This window comes from Pestalotiopsis fici (assembly GCF_000516985.1).
Source record: "Pestalotiopsis fici W106-1 unplaced genomic scaffold PFICI_Scf_3, whole genome shotgun sequence".
Lineage (NCBI taxonomy): Eukaryota > Fungi > Ascomycota > Sordariomycetes > Amphisphaeriales > Sporocadaceae > Pestalotiopsis > Pestalotiopsis fici.
The window spans coordinates 2236489-2256697 of NW_006917093.1; the positions used below are offsets into that span (position 1 = coordinate 2236489).

Here is a 20209-nt window from a genome sequence, read left to right on the forward strand (position 1 = left end):
AGAACAAGTTACTCCTTCCATGGCATCTAGTTCCTCGCATCGTAGTCTATACACACGTGTTGGCATCCTCCCTACTGGCACCGAGACTTATGGAACGGGCCTCGTCGCAAACGCAGCCTTTTCCAAAGTTGTGCAAGCCAGCATCATTTGTCTGCACCGCAGAGCTCAGGCCGCGAAACCATATCAGCCTACAAGGAAGGGATTAAAAATAGACCCATGCGAGCTGAAAAGGTCAGAGTGGTCGCCACGCTGCATATTGGCATGGACTATATGCGCCTCAAGATGCAGCCCTTTCCACGTCCGTCCACATGATGCACATGATGACTTGTTCGGCCTACAAATGATTGTCAGTGTTCTAGACCTGATCTTCCCATTCCCTAGGGGGGAGACACATGGCAAGAACGAGGGGTTGGTGTGACCTAGTCTATTTACCCGTCCGTTGTAGGGGAGAGCTGAGAGTGAGAGTGACAAGAAGGGCTGCAACCCCCCCGGCAAGGTCTAGAGTGAGGGGTCTCAAAATCCATCATATACGGGTGCGAACATCCGAGTAGGGCAGGGTCTTGGACGCGTATCAGAGAGCGTTCAACTTGCACGTTCTAGAAATGGCCTGCCCATCGACAAGCCGACTCTCGTGGGCGAGTACCGAGCGCACGGTACAGACCCTGGGTTGCCTTGCATGACAAGAAACGCCTGGCCCAAGAAGCAAGTCCAAGAGACCCGCAAATAGATAGGGGCCCTGTGACTGTGTAGTCAAGCTGCCCAACAAGAGACATTAAGGATAAAGAGATATATTCATAATTCAGATACAGATTGCCCGAAATCAGACAGCAACAATAGATGTAATCAATACATAATTACCATACATACAGCCGTGAGATCCCGTGACCAAGATATAAGAAAATAGGAAAAAGTAAGGAAAAAAAGCATCAGGAGTAGGTATTGTTCGCCTCTCTTCGCCGATAGTCAATAAGCAAGTCCACCCAACCCACGAAACTCCTCAGCCATGCAGATTGCTAGAATGGAAGCCGTACTTTCCATCTTACGATAGCAATGGAGAATGCGGTGGCGGCGAAGGGGCCGCTGACGACCAGGCTACCGGTGACTGTCCTGGTGACCAAGGTACAGGTGACTGGCCTGATGACCAGGCAGCTGGTGATTGTGCTGTTGCAGCTGACCAGGCAGGCGATGATGCTCTGGCCGGTATATCCAGCGAGCCAATAAAGCGAGTGAGCGCATCTTGTCGATTCTGCACCAGTGCTTGGGCTGCTGCAGTGTCACCATCCTCCAAGTGCCACTGCTCGAGGAGTTTCGAGTCCTCCCATATCTCCCTTAGTGCTCCACCACTCAGCCCTCCAAAAGTTGCGTGGGGGGCCAAATCCAAGGCCTGTTGCATATACTGCTTTGCATAACCATACCGGGGGTTGGCTGCGGCCATTGCTGGTGATTCAGGTCGGCATCGGCCCATGTGGTAGTAAGCCAGCGCGCGTAATGATAACCGCCTTGAGTTGAGATCTGTTTCTGACTTGTAAAGTTCTGTCGCTAGAGACAGACACCGCTCGTCTTTCCAGCCCGTCTCTAGGCCAATCGTGAATAATTCGTGGAACCGGAAGAGGGGGTTTTCTGGCTCCAAAACGTCCTTGGCGCGTGGAAGCGACTGGGATTCAATCGCTAATGTGAACCTCCGTACCGGCTGTATGTGGTAGTGGTGACGCGATTTGCTGTTTACCACACCCTGTAAGAATAGTTGCATGTTCTTCTTCGTACCCTGAACTACCATCAAAGGGTAGATGACCCCGACCTGTTCTGCCAAGAATTCAAGGCACGTTTCGATTGGGTAGTTTTCAAAGAATTCGTGCAATGCCTTGAAGACGTTATGTAACCATTCCAAAGGTCCTTTTCCGGTCGCTGCATAATCCGCCAAGAACTTCCAGATGAGCGTTTGGTGACCGTACTGAAGGACACCCATTTGGAACATGAGCAGATCACAGAGGGCCCAGGGATTTGGATCCTCGACCAAGACATGAAGATGGTCAAAGGCTCGACGCACGAGCACGCCACCCTCCCTGGTCCGGTCTTCCTTGAAAAGCCACGCGGCATCGCGAAGGTTCCTGATTGTAAAGTAGAGATCTGTTGTGGGGTAGTTGGTGTAGGCAGCAAGAGCAGAGTCCTTGTCAAGGACAGAGTCGGCACGAGCTCCCAGATGGCGGAAACACTTGAACAATAGGTCCCTAACATTGTAATAACCCAATGGTTGAATATAGTCGGGCTTTGGGTTGGCGCTTTGCGGTGGCGGTGTCCGCGACCTGACATAGCTTGGTAGATTCTCCTCCTCAGCGGCCTCGAGGAGGTCTTCGGGGGACAGCTTTGCCCTCTTGATATATGATTCGAGATTGACGACCTTACCATTGCGGTAATAGACGGTCGACTTACCAGCAACTTTGCGCTGCTTTTGATGACTGACAATTTTTGCCACGTCTTTCTTGCGGTTATTCTTGTTGAAACCCCATTTGGCGAACTTGTCCTTGTACATCTTCTCGCTGGTAGGATGTGTCAGTATTTGGGATGGAGTTCTTGTCATGCAGCGACGGGGCCGAATTGAAAACAAGCCAGGCCAGTGCGCATATTTCAATGCACTTACGTTGCGACGAAGCCTTTCCGCATCATGATTTCGCGGACTTCCTTGAGAGGCAATTCTTCGTCGATGTAAAGGTGGCGAATCTCCTGTTTGAGACTCTCCCAGAGGCCGGGTGGATGCTGGCCGCGAAACTTGGCTGGTGCAGCCAGCGTCACCGAGCGTGGCATGGCAGCATTGTCGCCCGCGGCCACTGGGCTGGGGCTTGTGGTGGTGAAGGTGGTGACAGGTGAGCTGCCATCGGCCTCGCCAGCGCCAGGATCGGACTTGGGCGACTTGACAGTAGCATCTTGTTCGATTGACGGCCAGACGGGGATGATGGTAGCCTGCTGTTCCACCTTGATGGTTGGGTATCGCTCAGCGGCCATGACCTCTAAAAAACAATTACAGTCCCAGCCTACACGGCCAACCGCCGGTAGTGAGACATGAGCACCGCAAAGGCGTCCTAATATGAGTGCAGCAGTTGAGTCGCGACGATTTGGTGGCCGTTCAGCGTTGTAGGTGTTTTGCGCCGAGGGATGGGTTGAGGATTTGGTGATGATTTGGATGGAGCTGAATGAATTGTCGTCGGTCGCGCGGCTGCGGCCTCCGTCCGAGGGGTGAGAATGTGACTCGCGCACCCGTGGCGTCGGTCGCCAGCTAGCCTGGTTTTTTTTCTCTGGTTTGGGGGGGAAAGAAGAGGGCCCTGGCATTTGGATCCCTGCTCCCTGACCGCGACCGTGACCAGGTAACATGCGCTTAAATTGATGTACCGGATCGATCTATCATCTCATCAGTGTCGCACGGCTATAGTGCATATTTATGACCTGTCTATTCTTGTAACCAATCAACCAAACCGACGACTCCCGGCCCCCCTTCCAAAAAAGAGATCCAGAGTGACGACCAGAGAATACTGGTAATGCGGGAATCCCAAGTTGTATACCTGGACAAAACGGGATATGGCAGACTATTCTATTGGTAAGATGGCATTTGCGCGCGCGCGCACAGGATTAGCACCTGTATTGAACCATACGATCAAATGTGGAGGATGATGGTGTTGGAATCTAGTACATCCCTGCGTTGCGACAGACCTCGTCGAGTGAGGGTCGGGTTGGTCCAAGACCTCCTTTAACCTACCTTGCCTATCTACATACCACCTTACATACACGAGATATCTGCGTACCTAGTAGTAGTTGTGGCTTGTGCTGCCGTTCGTCGTCACCGTCGGCACCGGGTGGTTGAGCTAAGCCGTGCCGCGTTTGGGGGTGGAAAAGCGAGAGACAGAGTGAGAGAGAGGCCAAGGAGACCAAGTAGACCTCACCATCTGCCAAACAGGTAACGTTGAGAGGGCCAAGATGGCATTACCCGCTTGCCCCTGTGTTACAGACGTGGCGATTGCGTCTATCCCTACTGTATGCAGCATTCGCACTAGGTATCTTTTTTTTTTTTTTTTTTTCGACTTATTATTTGCACTCGGTGACACTTTGTAGTCCAAACCGGAGATGGACGATTTATGCGTCAGTTCCAAACAGGCATGGCACAGGCTGCTAATCGTCAGTAGTCAGGTCCAACACTCCCGGAATGCCATAGCTTGCGTGTAGCTGGATGACACCAAGCCTAGGGGAATGCAGGCACATTGAATTTAAATAAGAGCCCGGCGAAAGCCCAGGCAATTTCCTTTGGCAGCCAACGATGCAGCTCGTGGTGACCGCGCCCTGGCAGTAAGCATACTTTCCATGAGTCGTTGTCTCAGCTTTAACGTGATCCCGACGGCGGCACACCGGAGCACGTCCAATCACGACAAACACATCACACATAGCAGATGATGGCTCATGTTGTTTGTTATTGCTTGCAGTTGAGCTGATTGTGGACGGAGGCAAGGAGGCCACAAGGAGAAGGAAAATACGAAAAAGTAAGAACAAACACAATGCCCGTTCCATCTAACCCACCGGTATTCATTCCCAGTATGCTCTCTCCCATGACGTGCATAAACAAGGAGCCGATCACCTTGCTTGAGATACCATAGTATATCTGGGCACGCAGCACCAAGCCAGGGCGTTTGAACGGCGCAGAATACGGGGGAAATCTCTCCGAGCTCAGCCTGCCACTCTCGAGAACCCTGTCTGATAGATAGGTGTTTGAAGGCGCCATTTGGAGAATGTCTCACAGGTAGATGGAACAAGGACTTTCTTTGCGGAAAACGGCGCACCCTTTCTCCTATCTTTTGCCTATCGATATGGAAGACAAGGTATTCCGTAGTGAAATATATCGGAACTGACGACAACAGCGACAGCGACAAAGGATTGAAACAGCATACGTAAAGTCCTATCCATCCTAGTACTACACTACTACGTAATTTTGCACATGCACAATGGGCACACATACATGGGATGCATGCATAGTAGCATACCACCTTGGACCAAATACCGAAGAACATGTCCAGGTACAGAGTATTCCAGACTGCCGGCAGTTCAGAGAATACCTAGGTAGGTATCCAGATCGATCGGGAGCCATCTGTGATCCATTCGCAATTTACCAGAAAAGAAGGGTCCAGAGACTACGTACTGTGTATTGCCTATGGCCACTCAGCCGTCTATCCGCTGGCATTAGTGACCCACCTCATCTCTGTTGTCCTTCCTGGTCTTTTCCACTGCAGCTCCCCCCCTCTTATCGTCCAAGCATCCCCTCTCTCCCCAGCTTCTAGCACACTCGGATGAACCCCGCACGCACACGTCCCAGCAGTTCCAATGGTTGGGTTTTTTGGTTTCTTTCCCTTCGCTGGACTGATCAATTATTCCGTACTATTCCCCGCCCCAAGGCAATCATAAGCTGTCAGGGTGCCAGTGCTGCCACCTACACAGTACATTAGACTCAAGACCGCTGCAACTGGCAGGCTGGCAGGCGGGTGTTCAGTGCAGGTGCCAGAATAGGACCCCTACCGATGCACTGCAGATTCTCAGTTAGTGTAAGCTCAGAGGGACCCCGAACCCCTGGCAACTAGACCACCATCTTCAGTTTATTCTCGAAGTTTCCCTCTGACAAATGGAGCGCCGCAAGCTTTCCGGCAACACCGCCCGACGTGTCTGCCCACCATCGCCGCCGCCGCCGCCGCCGTGTCTGACGGCAAGGCTGAACGAACGTGAATGGAGCTCTTGCAATCATGCGGTTGAAACAAGCCGCGACAGTCTCGAGACTGACATAATCACTGCATCCTTTTTGTTCTCTGGTGTTGATCTGTGTTATTGCTTAGACCTGTGATACCCCGCCATTGCCCTTGCATCGCCATTAGCTTCTTCGTGCGGCCTTCGAGACACGCAGTATTGGCAGTACCACCTGTTTGGGCACCTCCAAACAAAGAATCCACCTTGCGCACGCCGCAAGAGGCACTGGTCTGGCCTGACAATACCCAGTTCGACTTACCAAAGCGAGTTTGAATCCAAGGCTCTTTCGGCGCGCCTCGCGTACCTCGAACAGGCTCAAAGAAGCAAACGACGATTGCTTCATCAGGCCGTCATGCAACGCAATAGAGATCCCGAATGGGCCACCTCCCTTAAGAACGAGGGCAACAAGCTGTTCACAGCAGGTGACTACGTCGGCGCCGAAGGTCTCTACTCGAAGGCGTAGGTTCTGACTATTCAACAAGCCCCCCTCGATGGTGCTGCTCTGCCCACTCTCTATCGAGGTACTCGTACTGATCAGTGTCTTTCCCTATGTAGCATTCTTGCGGACAGCCAGAACCCAGCCATCTACACCAACCGTGCTCTCGCGAGGCTGAAACTGCAGTTATGGGATTCAACCATTGCCGATTGCCTGACATGTCTGCAGCTAAATAGCGAATCGATGAAGGCCCATTACTATCTAGCTCAGGCACAGGTCGAACTAGGGAACTATGACGAAGCCCTGCCCACAGCCTTGAAAGCACACGCCTTGTGTGTTGCAACCAACGATAAATCGCTTGGCCAGGTAACTGCGCTTGTTCTGCGATGCAAGAAAGAGAGATGGGAACACATGGAGAAGCGGCGGAAGCGTGAGAACCAGGCCCTGGAGAAGGAATTGCTACAAAATTTGGCCAGCGCACAAGAGGAGATGCTCCAGACAGTAGACTGCGATGGCGACCGGCAGCAAATCCGCCAAGAATTCGACGAGAAGTTTCTCATGCTAAAGAAGACATTTGATCGTGCACGAGACAATGAGCACAAGAAGAGAGTAGTGCCCGACTGGATGATCGATGAGATCAGCTTTAACATCTTTGTTGATCCGGTGGTTGTAAGTCATCTCAGGATGGATCCCGTTCCAGCCAGCCAATCTCAACCCTTCCATGCTGACCCAACGTTGTCATAGACCAAGACTGGCAAAAGCTACGAACGATCATCAATCCTCGAGCACCTCCGGCGTTCACCCACCGATCCTCTCACCCGTGAGACTCTACAGCCGTGGGACCTACGCCCTAATCTTGCGCTCAAGCAGGCGTGCGAAGAATTCCTGGTCGAGAATGGCTGGGCTGCTGATTGGTAGTAGTCCCTCGATAGCCACCTCAATTCTACTGAGCTCTACGTCGCATATTACTTCTAGTCATCATGATCGACTGTTTGAGATACCCAGTATTCATCGAGCCGGATTCTGGTACCTTTTTTTTTCTTTCTGTTTTCCTGCACCTTGAGCATGTTGAGGGAATGTATATATTGCATCGGATGGAGTTCAGGCATCGCACTCTGGATCAATTAAACTAAACAGCGTCTGTAAAATCAGGAATATGAAATACGAGATCATTTCTTTAAATTGGGTTTTGGAGAATTATCGTGATCGTGACTAGTATGGCATAGTGATACGGACATTCCAGAAGCACTCTGACGGATAGGCATCGCACACTTGATTGGCTTCATAAGCTACCACTACAAACTCGACTATTCCCGCATGTCTGCAGGGCCGCATAATCGACAGCTGACTAATCTCGGTTCTTGGAACATATAAGTCCACAAGAACGCCGATTTCCTGTTGATTTCAGTCTTGGAGATTCGAACAATGGTAGTTGTCGCGACAAATAAACGAGATTTGTCCCAGTCGATGGATACCTGCTTGACTCCCTTAGACTGGCTTATGCCTCAAGTATACGTCAGCCAGATTTTATGCTTCCGAACCAACAACCATCACGCCTTCGAAGTCCTGAGGGACGGCCTGCGCGGAATAGTTCAGGATGTTCCGTATCTACTAGGCGGAGTGGCGGGCCAGGTGACCCCAAGAGGGTCGATACAACTGGTGGAACCATATCAGACTGTCGATGACCTGCTATCGACAGAGGATCTCTCGGAGTCGCTAGATTACGCTTCACTCCAAGCAAGTCATTTCCCACCCTCGTCGCTCAGTGATCCCGCCATCAGACCGCCGGGTACGACGCCCCCATACCCAACACCGGCGCCCGTGCTGCGTGCTCGGTTATCACTAGTCAAAGGCGGCGCTCTCTTGTGTGTCGCGGTGCATCATGGCACAACGGACATTACCGGCATCGGTGCCTTGCTCAAGCTCTGGGCTGCGCATTGTCGGGCAAGGTCTTCAGCTGCTGTGCAGTTTGACCGATCTTGCTATGACCGCAGTGAATTGTTTCGAGCGGCAGTGACAGACCCAAACAACTCAGGCCCCCTCGTTACCCCCGAGCTCGTCCATGTTCTCGATGGGCTCGAGCAGCCAAAGGCGAAGATAGATGGAGCGGTCTATGTGACTAGGATCTTGCATTTCTCTCAAGCTCTCTTGCAGGACTTGAAGACGATTGTGAATGAGCATGTGCGTTCCGTGCAAGGCCCCATTAAATGGGTCTCGACCAGCGATGTCCTTACCGCCATCTTGTGGAGTGCCACGGTTTGGATGAAGGGCAGCAGTGATGCCCATGATGATGAGTTGGCGGACAAGTCGAAAGTACTCTGCACAATAGGCATTCCAGTCAATTTCCGCACACATCTCAATCCGGCACTGCCTCCAAACTACCTCGGCGCGGCCTTTGCCATGACTACGGCTTCTGCGACCCGCGCAGACCTTTGCGTGGCATCAACAGAAACCTGTTCGACGGATTCTGCTTCATTGAGCCAAGACTCCGTGTCGAGCTTGGCAAGAATCGCCACAGCCATTCGCACCTCCCTGGGCCGGGTGAATGATGCCAGCGTCAAAGATGTACTGCGCTTCGTGGCAGCTCAGCCAGACACTACGCGCATCAAGCTGGGACCTCGCCACAATGGCATCTCGCTCGTGTCGTGGGCAGACCAAGGCGTCTACGAGCTAGATTGGGGCCATGCCCTGGGACGCTGCGACGCCGTGAGACTACCCCGGATGGCAAACAAGCGGGACCCCATTGTGCTACCGCGCGTTCCGGAGATGCAAGGCGTGCCAGCGGGTCTCGAGGTGATTGCTAGCTATGAAATGGAGGCAATGGAGCGGTTTTGTCGGAATCCATTAATTCAACGCTTTGCATCTGTCAGATGTTGAAACGAGGGCTGCTTGGGATGCAGTACCATCAATGATGGTGCCCTGGATACTTCAATATGATCATATTTTTGGCAAATACATACTCTTTGCAAGATTCATCAGATCACGTGTATACAACGCCCAGGAAGTGTAATCTGGGCCGAAACTGTTGCCAATGTATATACTGCTCGAGCCAGAGGATCGTAGAAAATTGGCATCCATGGTATCATCAGTCCGCGCTACTCAAATGGTGATTCACAGAGTCTCAGACATCTGCAGGGTCCTTCAAATAGATCCAAAGGTTGTTTCTCTGGTGATTGGACCTGTTCCATCTCAGCTGTCAAATCGGCCGTAGAGATGGGAGCAACTCTTGTACCGAGACATGACTGGTCAATCATATATTGTGTGTGATTCGGCAACTATCGAAGTATAATTGTATTGCATGACGTCATTGTGTAGTCCATTGTATCTCCAGATAGTGGTGAATAGTTGCTAGAATGGTGAAATGAGATTGAGGGTAAAAAGATAAATCGTAATATGCGAGTTCGCAATGTTCGTTGTGTCCGTTTGGGACTGCAGAGCACAGCCAAAGGCTAGAATGACATTGATAGATCAATTCGAAAAGTAATATTGCAGGTGTCAAAAATGAAGAGGTTATGTGTAAAGTATAACTGCGACAGAACTCGGTTTTGGCTTGGGTCTCACACAGCCATCGGCCGGCAGGAACAGAGTTGACAATAGATCGGGTGTCGTTGAATAAGTCATGATTGCCGGCCATTCCCTCAGCTGCAGGGACCTTGTTATTGACTGACGAAAATCTTGCACTATCCACGAATGACCCAAAATATGCATACACAAGAAGCTGTGTGCTGCGTGATTCTTGAAATATGAAAGGCCTGATATACGTACTTATGTAGCCTTCTTCCAAGCCATAGTAGAAAGCACCCAAATCAACCTGATTATTCTACCGCTCAGATACTTCGAAAGCACAAATTTAACTGCGAGACTTCGGATACTGACCTATAGCTCCCCTCTCTCAACTAAGTTTTTCTGTTTCCGGAAAACAAAGATACGAGATGATCCATTCGGGATCCAGGAGGATGCATCTCACCTGGATCCTACTCGATTACGAGCAGGGGGCGGAGGCTGCCCTACCATCGGGGCCAACTCGGCTGACCTCACTCGGGAGAGGGCTGAATAAGATGGGGCCAATATGGACTCGTGTTGTCTATACAAAATATCGCTGATATTATTTGGGGGCTTGATGCGGTGTCACTTCAAGTAGGCTGTTGTCTATACAAAATATTGCTGACATTATTTGGGGGCTTGATGCGGTGTCACTTCAAGTAGGCTATTGGTGGGCGTCAGCAGCAGGACTTTGCGTGGTGGGCATGTAAGGAAGAGGCGTGGTCAGCGTGTTCAGCCTGACAATCTTAAGTATGTATACCAACAAAAAGTCCCCTACGTCTGAGACAGGGTTCCTTTGCAGGACTGAATGTCTCCTGTGAGGGTAAAAGGTCGAATACTGGCAACTTTATATGTCTCTATTTTCCTCTCCTTATCTTGCCTTCCTGTCTGCATCCGCCAGCCGACAGCGGTACTCGTTCAGCGATTTGGTAAATATGGGTTATACATCGATCGTCTCGGGAATTCTTATGAGCCTTGCTCTGCAAGGCACACAGGCTGCTTCCATACCAAGAGATGAGATCTTGAATAGGGCGTCGTTACTAGACCCATACACGTTGCCATCAAAGGCGACCGACTCGTTTGCTCGCTCTTTGGCCATCACCCTGAAGCAAAGCGGCTACACGTACGGTCCTCCGGTCGCAGGTGGACCATACTTTCCAACGGGCGTCCTAGGTTTAGTCAGGGTGGCAGCGGATGGAGTTGCGATTTCGGCCGACCTCGCACCCGTCACAGCTGCCGCTGGACTGGACAGTGCCGAGAGCCTTGCATCGGCAGCGGAATATAATGGCCTGCAAACGTTGCATGACTATACGCTACTCTACGATGGCCACTGGAAAGACACGCTACCCTCTGGGCCGGTGCCAGGAATTCTGACCAACTACACCCAGGACCTACTCTTTTCAATGGAGCGTCTGTCACTGAGTCCCTATCAAGTAAAGAGGCTCAATCCAACCTCAGACGAGCTACAGTTCAGCATTGATGATGCGGTCGCTCAGAATATCACTGGTTTGACGCTGCAAGGGCTCTTCAGCGACGGACGACTGTTTTACGCCGACTACAGAGACCAGAAGGACTTGACCAGGACAGAACGCTACGCTGCTGCTTGTGATGCCTACTTCTACATTGATCAAACGTCTGGAGACTTTTTGCCCCTGGCTATCCGGACAAATGTGGGCGAGAACCTGATCTATACCCCGAATGACGAGCCCAATGACTGGCTTCTTGCCAAGATCATGTACAACGTCAATGACTTTTGGTTTGCTCAGTGGAACCATTTGGCCAGCACGCATGAAGTTGTCCAGATCACCTATCTGGCCGCCATTAGGACGCTGAGTGACGATCATCCCGTCCTGGCCATTCTCGACCGTATCACTTACGAGGTAAAGAAACCCCCAATGACATTCACTACTTTCAGACGCATGCTCACTTCCATAGGTCTTTGCGATTCAGCCACTGGCTGCCAGCTTGTTGTTCAATGCGGGAGGCGCTGCTGATGAACTGTTTCCATTTACTGGCACAGAGGCTCAGGATTACTCAACTAAACGATACTCAGAGGACGGCAGCGGTCGTTTTGAGGCCAACTATTTGGAAACCGACCTTGAGTCTCGTGGACTCTTGAACAGCCAGTTTGGACCAGCACTCAAGCACTTTCCATTTTACGAAGATGCTTCTGTCATCCACGACGCCATTCACGCATTCATGACTTCATTTGTAGATTCCTATTACCAAAAGGACTCTGATGTGACTGGGGACACGGAACTGCAAGCCTGGGTGACTGAGGCACAAGGCCCAGCGGAGGCCATCGACTTCCCCACGATTCAGAGCAAGTCTGCACTGATTGATGCTCTGACACATATGGTAAGTTACAATTATTTGCGCCATGTCCCTTGCCTCGTAATAATCCTATCTGACCCATGTTACTCATTCAGGCTCATCTCGTCTCGGCGGCCCACCATACCATCAACACCAACGAGCTCCTCTCGGCCAGCTCAACACTGCCCTTTCACACGCCCTCGCTATACCAAGCGCCGCCGGCATCCAAGGGATCCGTGGACAATGTGGCCACATTCCTCCCAAAGTTGGACAAGGTAGAGACGCAGCTTGGGTTCGCGGCGCTGTTTGCGCGTGAGGGCTTTGCCGGCACCAACCGCACTCTGTCGCACATGTTTGACGACAACGACATGCTGGATCGCATGGATGATGATGTTCGGGCAGCCGCCGCTACCTTTTACGACAGCATGCAAGAGCTCAGCGCCCAAGTATCCTCGCGGACATTTACAGCGGATGGGCTGAGCCAGGGCATGCCGTTTGTTTGGAAGGCTTTGGACCCAAATGTCGCCCCTTTCTCGTTGACTGTCTAAGATATTTCTTCATGGTAGATTAGAATTAAGAATAATAATTTTGGTAATATGTTTATCAAACAACATGAAGTTGATGTTTACCGATGCACTGGTGATTCCTATCGGGTTCCTATATGACATATATATTTGAGACCTTGCTATATCGCTAGGGAAGTATTACAGGTAGGTTTGCTTCATGTACTGTGATTGTTGTAAATTATATCATTAAAAGGATTACGTTACTCCAGCTCTTTCGTGGTAATGTATTGCTTCTTGTCCTGTTGTGAATGGCGTTCGCACGCACGAAGATTTTGCGGATGTCTCTGGGAATGACAGACCATACGCCTGGCTATCAATTCTTTCTGCACAAGTGGCTGCAGACATGAAATCCATATCAGGTGGCCCAATGTCCATTGATATCACAGAAAGAGTTACTCGTGTGGAAATAATTTTTAACGCTCATCTGAAGTTGATCAATGGAGGGTTATTTATAACCCTTCATCAAAGAAATGATCGCTCAAAACCTGAAACAGCGATGATTCACGCGGCATACTCCATACCGACAATGAATCAATCCATATTCGAGTTAGGCAATTTGCGTTATTCATAGTCTGTCCTTCTCATCATCGACGCCCGTGGAGGGTCAACAACTGAGAACATCATAACGCCACCATGGCTCTGAAAATACATACCGCTCTATATAAATATCAGTATTTCCCCCAAAAAGAACGATGATTTGACCCACTGAATCTCTTGACTTCAGCCTCCTCCCAACCCATACCAGCATATTTCGGTGAACAAAGATGGCCTTTCTCAAGAATCTCTTTCGCTGCAAACTCTGCAAAAGCAGAAAACATGAGCTCGAAGCAAGAAACACAGCAAACAGTAGAGTTACGCAAGAGCTCCAACCATTGCCTACAGACATTACCAATCCGGTTCAACCCTCTCCTCCATACGATGCAACGCCACTATCCGCCACCGAAATCGCCGAGGCTTACCGCCGCAAGGTCGATTTGGAGATGACACCCCCCGAGCCTACCTGGAAGCGCCTACCCCTGGACAAGAAGCTGGAAGAGGAGAGGAACCCCGGTTATCGAGCCGACACCTGGTATCACGTCCACATTGGCGAGGTCATCAACGAGAGGTATCAGGTATGCACCAAACTTGGCTGGGGCGACACTTCGACAGTCTGGCTGGCCAAGGACTTGCGGTATGACATTTACCTTTTTATCCCATGAGTAAAAGAATGAACAAAAGTTGACTCTTTGGATTACTTTCTCCCGGGGCAGAAACGCACGCTACGTAAGCCTCAAAGTCTGCGCCAACCCTAATGACCAGCGCCTGCGCGAGCTCGACTTTCTTCTGCATATTACACGGCTCTACTCTGACCATCCGGGTGCACAAAGCGTCGCCACGCTGCTCGATCACTTCCGCGTCCACCGCCGAGGCTACGCCTACCTGTGCCTGGTGACCAATGTGTTGGGCCCCAGCCTGGCTGTTCGCGTCCGTCCCGAGGTCCGTCAGCTTGAGATTGACTGGCTCAAGGAGCAGCTCTATCGCCTCTTGCAGGCAGTGGATTTCTTGCACTCTGAGGCACACATTGTACATGGAGGTGAGATTCTTCACTTCTTCTTGAAACCACTTCATAGAACTCGAGCTAAAAACTCTTTTCAGATATATGGCCCCCCAATGTCCTCTGCGCCATCCCGGACCGACGCGTCCTCCAGGCCCTCGACGACCTCGAGGCGACGCAGCCCAGTAACCGTAAACTAGACGGCGGCCGGGTGATTTACGAGTCGCGGGCGGTACAGCTCACGGGAGAAGAGGAGCCGTCCTTGTTGACTGCGCGGGCGCCGCCCGTGCTCATTGACTTTGGCAACTCGCGCCTCAGCCCCGACGCCTTTGACCTCGAGCATATGCGCTTCCTGCGCGAGAGCGATAATATGCGCGCCGACGAGCCGTACCAACCCGAACGGGATATTCAGTGGATTGGTCGATTGGTGAGTCTTGTACTATTGACCAGAAGTCTTTTTAGCTTCTGCATTTTGTTTGGTGAGCTTGACAATTGGGAATTTGTCCACGAGCAAAACTAGAAAATTACGTTTGCTAATACTAGATTATTAACAGTTCGTCGGTCTGTTGGAAGGTCGAGCCTTATACAAGAAGAACATGGCAAAGGAGGGCGATTGTACCAAGAACAAGGATTTGGAAGGCGAACTCAAGGGCGAAGAAAGCGACCTGCGAGCGCTCGTCTGGAGGATGAAGAACATTACGGTACCAAAAGAGAAACCGGCGAGCGCCGCAGATGAGGAGGCCAAAGAGGAAAAAGACATTGGCCCCGTCCTGACTGTGAAAGGGCTTCTTCGAGACCAGATCTTTCTGAGCGCGTCTTTTCATCATAGTTGGTAAAGGAACTGGGAAAAAATTTAGATCCATGAGGGACCATTCAATGAGGTATCCTCATGTCTTCATCATTGCCATTAGAATAGCTGACTCGGAACTGCCAGGTAGAAAAACGTAAGGAGAATTTGTTCGCATTCATATCAAGTCATCTGCAGAGTAATAAACCTCGGAGCCCATCGAACCTGGGCCATCTGCCCCCTAGAAAAGACGGAACAAGATCTAAAAGCCAGCAAAAATGACATCCCAACTCCAGGATTCGAACCCGGCTCTTCTCCCCCCTAAGGGCCAGTTCCGCGCAATAGGCTTCCCTGGTGACTACAGATGTGCTGCCACTACACCAAGCTGGGCAAGACTTTTCCGCAAATACCGTCTCATAACCACAGGTCAAGCCAGGTTGCAGGATGGATAACCTAAAGAGGCTGTGAAACCTTCTTTTGGACCAGATTCCCAGACTCACGAGCCCACAAGCTTCCATAATCTGTACTTTGGTTACTAGTTCCCATCAGTCAAGCCTCTCTCACACGCCACGATAGCCTTGTACTCTTCCAGCACTAAGCTACAGATCTGCTAATATAAGGTGAATTTGGTATTGTGGACAAGGATCTATAAAGTTGATTTGATGATACAAGCACTAAGCGGGTAGAAGTTTACTGAAAATTTATAGCAGCAGGTCCGTCAGTAGTCGCAGCAGCTGTCCGAGCAACAATCCCATCAACCAAAGCAGCGTGGTTTGTAAGAAACAACTCCACGTTCAACAACATGCCCATGAGATGATTTAAATAATAGTTTCAGCAACATTAACAGCAACTTGTTCCTCCTGACCTAGACGAATCTCTGCAGTTCAGGACATCTGCCGTTACTGTTCTATGCTGTTTGATGCAAATTTCTCCATCGAAATAACCTATGATGAATGCCTTGAATGAAAATAAAATATTGGGTGTTTAAAAGGCTGTGACACAGACTACTAGGTACTTATGATCTGACCAGCGGGCGACTGAGAATGGTGAACTCGTGTTGATACTCACACACGCCTATGTATCGACATGTGGTGCTCGAAAGACATCGGGCGTTATATTCCTAAGTACAGAACAATACCTGTCAGTCATTCGCGGTGTCGGAAGTAGTTCCTCTGCTTGACCCTTCTCATTGATCCTGTTCGCCTCGGCCAACTCGCCTTCTGTAAGCACGCTCCGCCAAGCCAGGAACAGTGAGTTCCATTCAAAGGGAGCACATTTGACTTCGGGCAGCGTCGTAACGGGAGCGAAACGCGGCCACGTATCAATAAGTCCATAGCCCTGCATCCTCGCCTCACACCAAAAGGCAAACCCCCGGCGTCGATAAAAGTCCCACGGGACGCGCTGCAAGGGCGAGACCTCGCCGTAGGCGTGATGGCTATCGTCGGGATTGTGCACCACCTCCAAGACGGTCATCATTTCCGACCAGTAACTCTCCACCTCCAAGACATGTTGACGACAAGAAACCGGCGCCGGATAGTCCCTAGTCTTGGGCAGAGTATCCAGCGCCGCGGCAGCAGTAATGTTGGCAACCCCTTCCATGTCCTCGACATAGTCCATCACCGTATACACGAGCTCGTCCTCGAGACAAATCAACTGTCGCAGCCAATCGGTCGTACCAGAATTCTTGTTGAACCAACCTGCACAGGTCGGATTCAGCAGATAAATGGTTTCGAATCTCTGCACACCACAGACATCGGAGTCCGGCCAGTTCAGCTCGCCGGCCGCCGCCGCGGCCTTGAGGTCCTCGTGGACCTGCAGCCGCCACGAGGCGCGGAGCACGCGCTGCTCCTCGCACCACTTTGGCGGGCCTTCGTCGCGCTTAACCACGGGCACCGCCGCGGGCTGCTGCTCCCAGGCCCCGACGAACTCGGTCTTGTTGGGCCCGCGGAACTCGCTCTCCCAGACAAAGTCTTCATCCGCCACGTGCATGGGCGGCGGCATGTTGCGGAAGCGCGCCAAGTACGTGGACAGACAGCCCACCATGAGGCGCTCGAGGCGGTAGTGGCTGACGAGGACGCCGCGCAGGACCGAGGCGGGCACAATGGAAGCGTCCAGGCGCAGCGGCGGCCGTGTCCAGTGCGGGGGCTTGTAGGTATGCTCCGTGGTCTCGGAATTGCCCATGTGTTGAAAGTCTTTCAGATTGGAAACCCCCGGTAGATCCACACCGGCACGTATATAAGCCGACATGCGGATCAATGGGCCGGTGTACCGATGGACGGCACCCGAGGCCAGGTTCGCCTCAACAATCTCGGCGCCATATGTATCAAAAACGCGGGCTGCGGCGGGCGAGGCTTCGAGATAGTTGTGTAGAGCCGTTAGATCAGAAAGCTCTTTAAGAATGGATAGTGAGATTTCGACAGGAAGAGACTCCCAATCCCGCCCGGGAGTTGGTGGTGACATGGCTGCGCGCAGTGATTCTGGGATGAAAACAATAAACTTGAGAATGGTGTGCAATTACGTTGGTGGAAGAGGTCCCATATATAGGATCTATCATCATATGATGGGTTATCTCAAGTATACTTTTCGAGTCATCATACAAGGGTTAGCCGGATGCAAATGCGCACTAAATCAACCAAGGGAAGTGGATCAATATGCTTAAATATGGGAATAAATCACAATCAGGTACCTGCTCATATCCATGGTTTGGTTGGAGCAGGGGTAGGAGAAGGGGCCCATTTGCGCCGCAGCCTGTGACTCAATTGAGGCACAGTGACAAGTGTTGAGCAGTAAAGGCGAGAATGGAAATTGCACTGACCAAAACTCACCTGCTGTACAACTGGGTCAAAACCACCCAGCAAACTCAGAGTCCCTTAATCATCAGGTCGATGATCATTTATCCAGCTGGGCGGCAACGGCAACAAAAGGCTAGCCCACTGTATGGGAGTTTGATGACAGCGAAAAGGCCACTGATCACAACCAAAGAAGAGAAGAAGAAGAAAAGACTCGACAACAACATTGTATAAGTCCCTAGCTAATAGTAATGATATTCAATGAGTAGAATGACAATGGGTTCGTTCGCGAGAGAGTATGTCATGTCATGCAAATATACTCGAAAATAGAGGTGGAGAGACCAGAGGTTGGAAATGGCGACGAGCACAGTCGGCTTCCAATACAATTAATCTAGATGAATGACAATGATCTACGCTGTATACTTTTTGAACCTTTCAGGGATGTTCAAAAGAGCCCCGAGCCATAGAGATCATTGAAAGTCCAAGCCGTTGATTCCAGCAGAGAGTACGTCATTACTACCATTTGCAAGTGTGAAATGTGGTTGGGAAAACATGAACGCTGTATATACTGTATCGATCGCTATATCAAGTGGACCTTATTCAATAATCAGGAAGCGGCCATATCTCCTTGTGTCTTTCCAAAATCAATGTCAGCGCTGCTATCTATTCTGGGGAACATCTACGTCTCCCGTGTATCTCCAAGCATTCTCCGGCCACTTATTGTTGTCAAAGATATAACGGACTTGCGGCAGGGACTCTCGTGTTGGGTGCGCGGCATCCATCCAGTCCACGATAAGGATCCCGTCATGCAGTCTCAACGCGAGCTTTTCGAGTCTGAGTAACTGGAAATATACTTGAATGATATCCAGGACCGGTTGTATTTCGTACGGCTGTGCCCAGGTTTGTGATGGCAGTGGCACCGTCAAACGCCTAAAATGCGCCAAGACTCGGAAGGAATCGGCCAGTTTCTAGATGATCGAGTCAGCCTTCTTCGTCTAATCTAGTTGTGCATCCATATTGCACCTACTCGTGCTGCGAAAGTACCCTCAACGGCAAAACCATAACATCTACCGGCTCGGCTGCCATAAATGTCCAGCTCTTCCAAGTTTGGGAACCATCTGGGGACAAACTTGATAACATGGTCGACAAGTCGGTCATGTTCATCATTGAAAATGATGACATCATCTGCGGCTCGTTCGATGTTGATCTGTAGATACTTCAAATTGAACATTGTAAAGTACCCCTGAATTCTCCAGGCTTGGGCATAGCTAGCATCGATCCCGACCGAGCTTAGGCGCTCCAAATATTGTTTTTGGCAGCATTTTAAAAATTCGCCAGCAATCCATTCATTGCCTGGTGCTTGAAAACTGATGGATGCTATTCGGAACTTGAAATCCTTGCAGAAGAAGCTGAAAGCCACCATGGTTGACTCGGCAAGACCGGATAGGTCGAGCCATAGACTTGCTAGTACGCGACGCCTGTGACACCCTGCAATTGCATTGATGGCATTGGCAAGAGATTGCGGGAGTTGCCTGTTGTCAGAGTGTGTTTTGTGTGCAAACTTTCGATGGTAAAGGATAATACTGAGGTGTCTGGTCTCGCATATACAAAGTATCAATAACCAGCGTCATCTCTTCAAGATGGACCACACAAAAGACATACCGGATATGATCCCGAATGTCTGGTAGACCAGTATGACGGCCCAATCTGGCAAAGTCCTGCAGCTTCGGGGTAATACTGTGATTGCCTTTGTCTTCATGGCCCTCAAGAGTGGTGGATCGGAATAGTATGGGAACAGAAGATTTGCGGAATTCTTTGTTGACCATTGAGAGCGACTTTGTGGAGGAAAATATAGCGCCTCCTCCATCGGATGTAACCTGATCATTGACGTGGACCCATTTCGCGATCTCGCCACGCACTTCTGGTACCGAGAAACATTTGTGTTGTTCGGCCATTTGATCGGTATGTAACTCGTCTCCGGATCGAGGTCTTGAATGGAATGGAACAGCAAGAGGTGGCGGAACGAAAGGTTCGATAATCGAGAAAAATGTGTAGCGAGGCCGTGAAACTACTGAGTAAAAAGTATTACACGATTCTGGTGCTAGAAAGATATCTTGGGCAATCGGATGTTGGTGTTAGTGGTGAGAAAGCAAGATGAAATTCGTGCCAAAGCTACCGGGCAATTATAATTACACAAAGTAAACATACACGGCGCGATTGCCGTGTATGCAGAAGTTGGGTATATGGAAATTGCGACAGGTAAAAGTTTTGTGTTGCTAGCAGTCACCAGCTTGCCATCGTTGGTGGCAGTTGCACATTTGAAAATCGAATCACTGTCTGAGAAAGGGCGACAACGTTCCGAGCGGATCTAATATAATGTTTGGGGTTCATATTGTGTTTGCATGTCGCCCGGGAGCACGAAATGCACTGGTCGTCTCGGTCAGAGCCATGCATAAAGTGGTCACGGAA

At 50.6% G+C, this 20209-nt stretch overlaps 7 protein-coding genes across 7 annotated transcripts; 4 read left to right on the top strand and 3 right to left on the bottom strand.

The window, feature by feature from the left end:
- Nucleotides 1-1039: 1039 nt before the first annotated feature.
- PFICI_04811 (uncharacterized protein) lies at nucleotides 1040-3324 on the bottom strand (the record flags this gene model as incomplete). Its single annotated transcript, XM_007833392.1, has 2 exons — nucleotides 1040-2537; nucleotides 2639-3324. The coding sequence occupies 2 exons, from the start codon at nucleotides 3322-3324 to the stop codon at nucleotides 1040-1042; spliced, it is 2184 nt and encodes a 727-aa protein (XP_007831583.1).
- A 2800-nt stretch (nucleotides 3325-6124) lies between these two features.
- PFICI_04812 (uncharacterized protein) lies at nucleotides 6125-7126 on the top strand (the record flags this gene model as incomplete). The annotated part of the gene is made up of 3 exons (XM_007833393.1): nucleotides 6125-6231; nucleotides 6328-6877; nucleotides 6953-7126. 3 exons carry the CDS (start codon nucleotides 6125-6127, stop codon nucleotides 7124-7126), a joined length of 831 nt encoding a protein of 276 aa, XP_007831584.1.
- A 507-nt stretch (nucleotides 7127-7633) lies between these two features.
- PFICI_04813 (uncharacterized protein) lies at nucleotides 7634-9085 on the top strand (the record flags this gene model as incomplete). Its single annotated transcript, XM_007833394.1, has 1 exon — nucleotides 7634-9085. One exon carries the CDS (start codon nucleotides 7634-7636, stop codon nucleotides 9083-9085), a length of 1452 nt encoding a protein of 483 aa, XP_007831585.1.
- Nucleotides 9086-10686: 1601 nt separating this feature from the next.
- On the top strand, nucleotides 10687-12612 carry PFICI_04814 (uncharacterized protein; the record flags this gene model as incomplete). Its single annotated transcript, XM_007833395.1, has 3 exons — nucleotides 10687-11631; nucleotides 11687-12109; nucleotides 12181-12612. 3 exons carry the CDS (start codon nucleotides 10687-10689, stop codon nucleotides 12610-12612), a joined length of 1800 nt encoding a protein of 599 aa, XP_007831586.1.
- A 782-nt stretch (nucleotides 12613-13394) lies between these two features.
- On the top strand, nucleotides 13395-15000 carry PFICI_04815 (uncharacterized protein; the record flags this gene model as incomplete). Its single annotated transcript, XM_007833396.1, has 4 exons — nucleotides 13395-13801; nucleotides 13881-14203; nucleotides 14266-14591; nucleotides 14719-15000. The coding sequence occupies 4 exons, from the start codon at nucleotides 13395-13397 to the stop codon at nucleotides 14998-15000; spliced, it is 1338 nt and encodes a 445-aa protein (XP_007831587.1).
- A 1025-nt stretch (nucleotides 15001-16025) lies between these two features.
- PFICI_04816 (uncharacterized protein) lies at nucleotides 16026-17411 on the bottom strand (the record flags this gene model as incomplete). The annotated part of the gene is made up of 1 exon (XM_007833397.1): nucleotides 16026-17411. The coding sequence occupies one exon, from the start codon at nucleotides 17409-17411 to the stop codon at nucleotides 16026-16028; it is 1386 nt and encodes a 461-aa protein (XP_007831588.1).
- Nucleotides 17412-18740: 1329 nt separating this feature from the next.
- PFICI_04817 (uncharacterized protein) lies at nucleotides 18741-19695 on the bottom strand (the record flags this gene model as incomplete). The annotated part of the gene is made up of 2 exons (XM_007833398.1): nucleotides 18741-19272; nucleotides 19403-19695. 2 exons carry the CDS (start codon nucleotides 19693-19695, stop codon nucleotides 18741-18743), a joined length of 825 nt encoding a protein of 274 aa, XP_007831589.1.
- Between the last annotated feature and the right edge of the window lie 514 nt (nucleotides 19696-20209).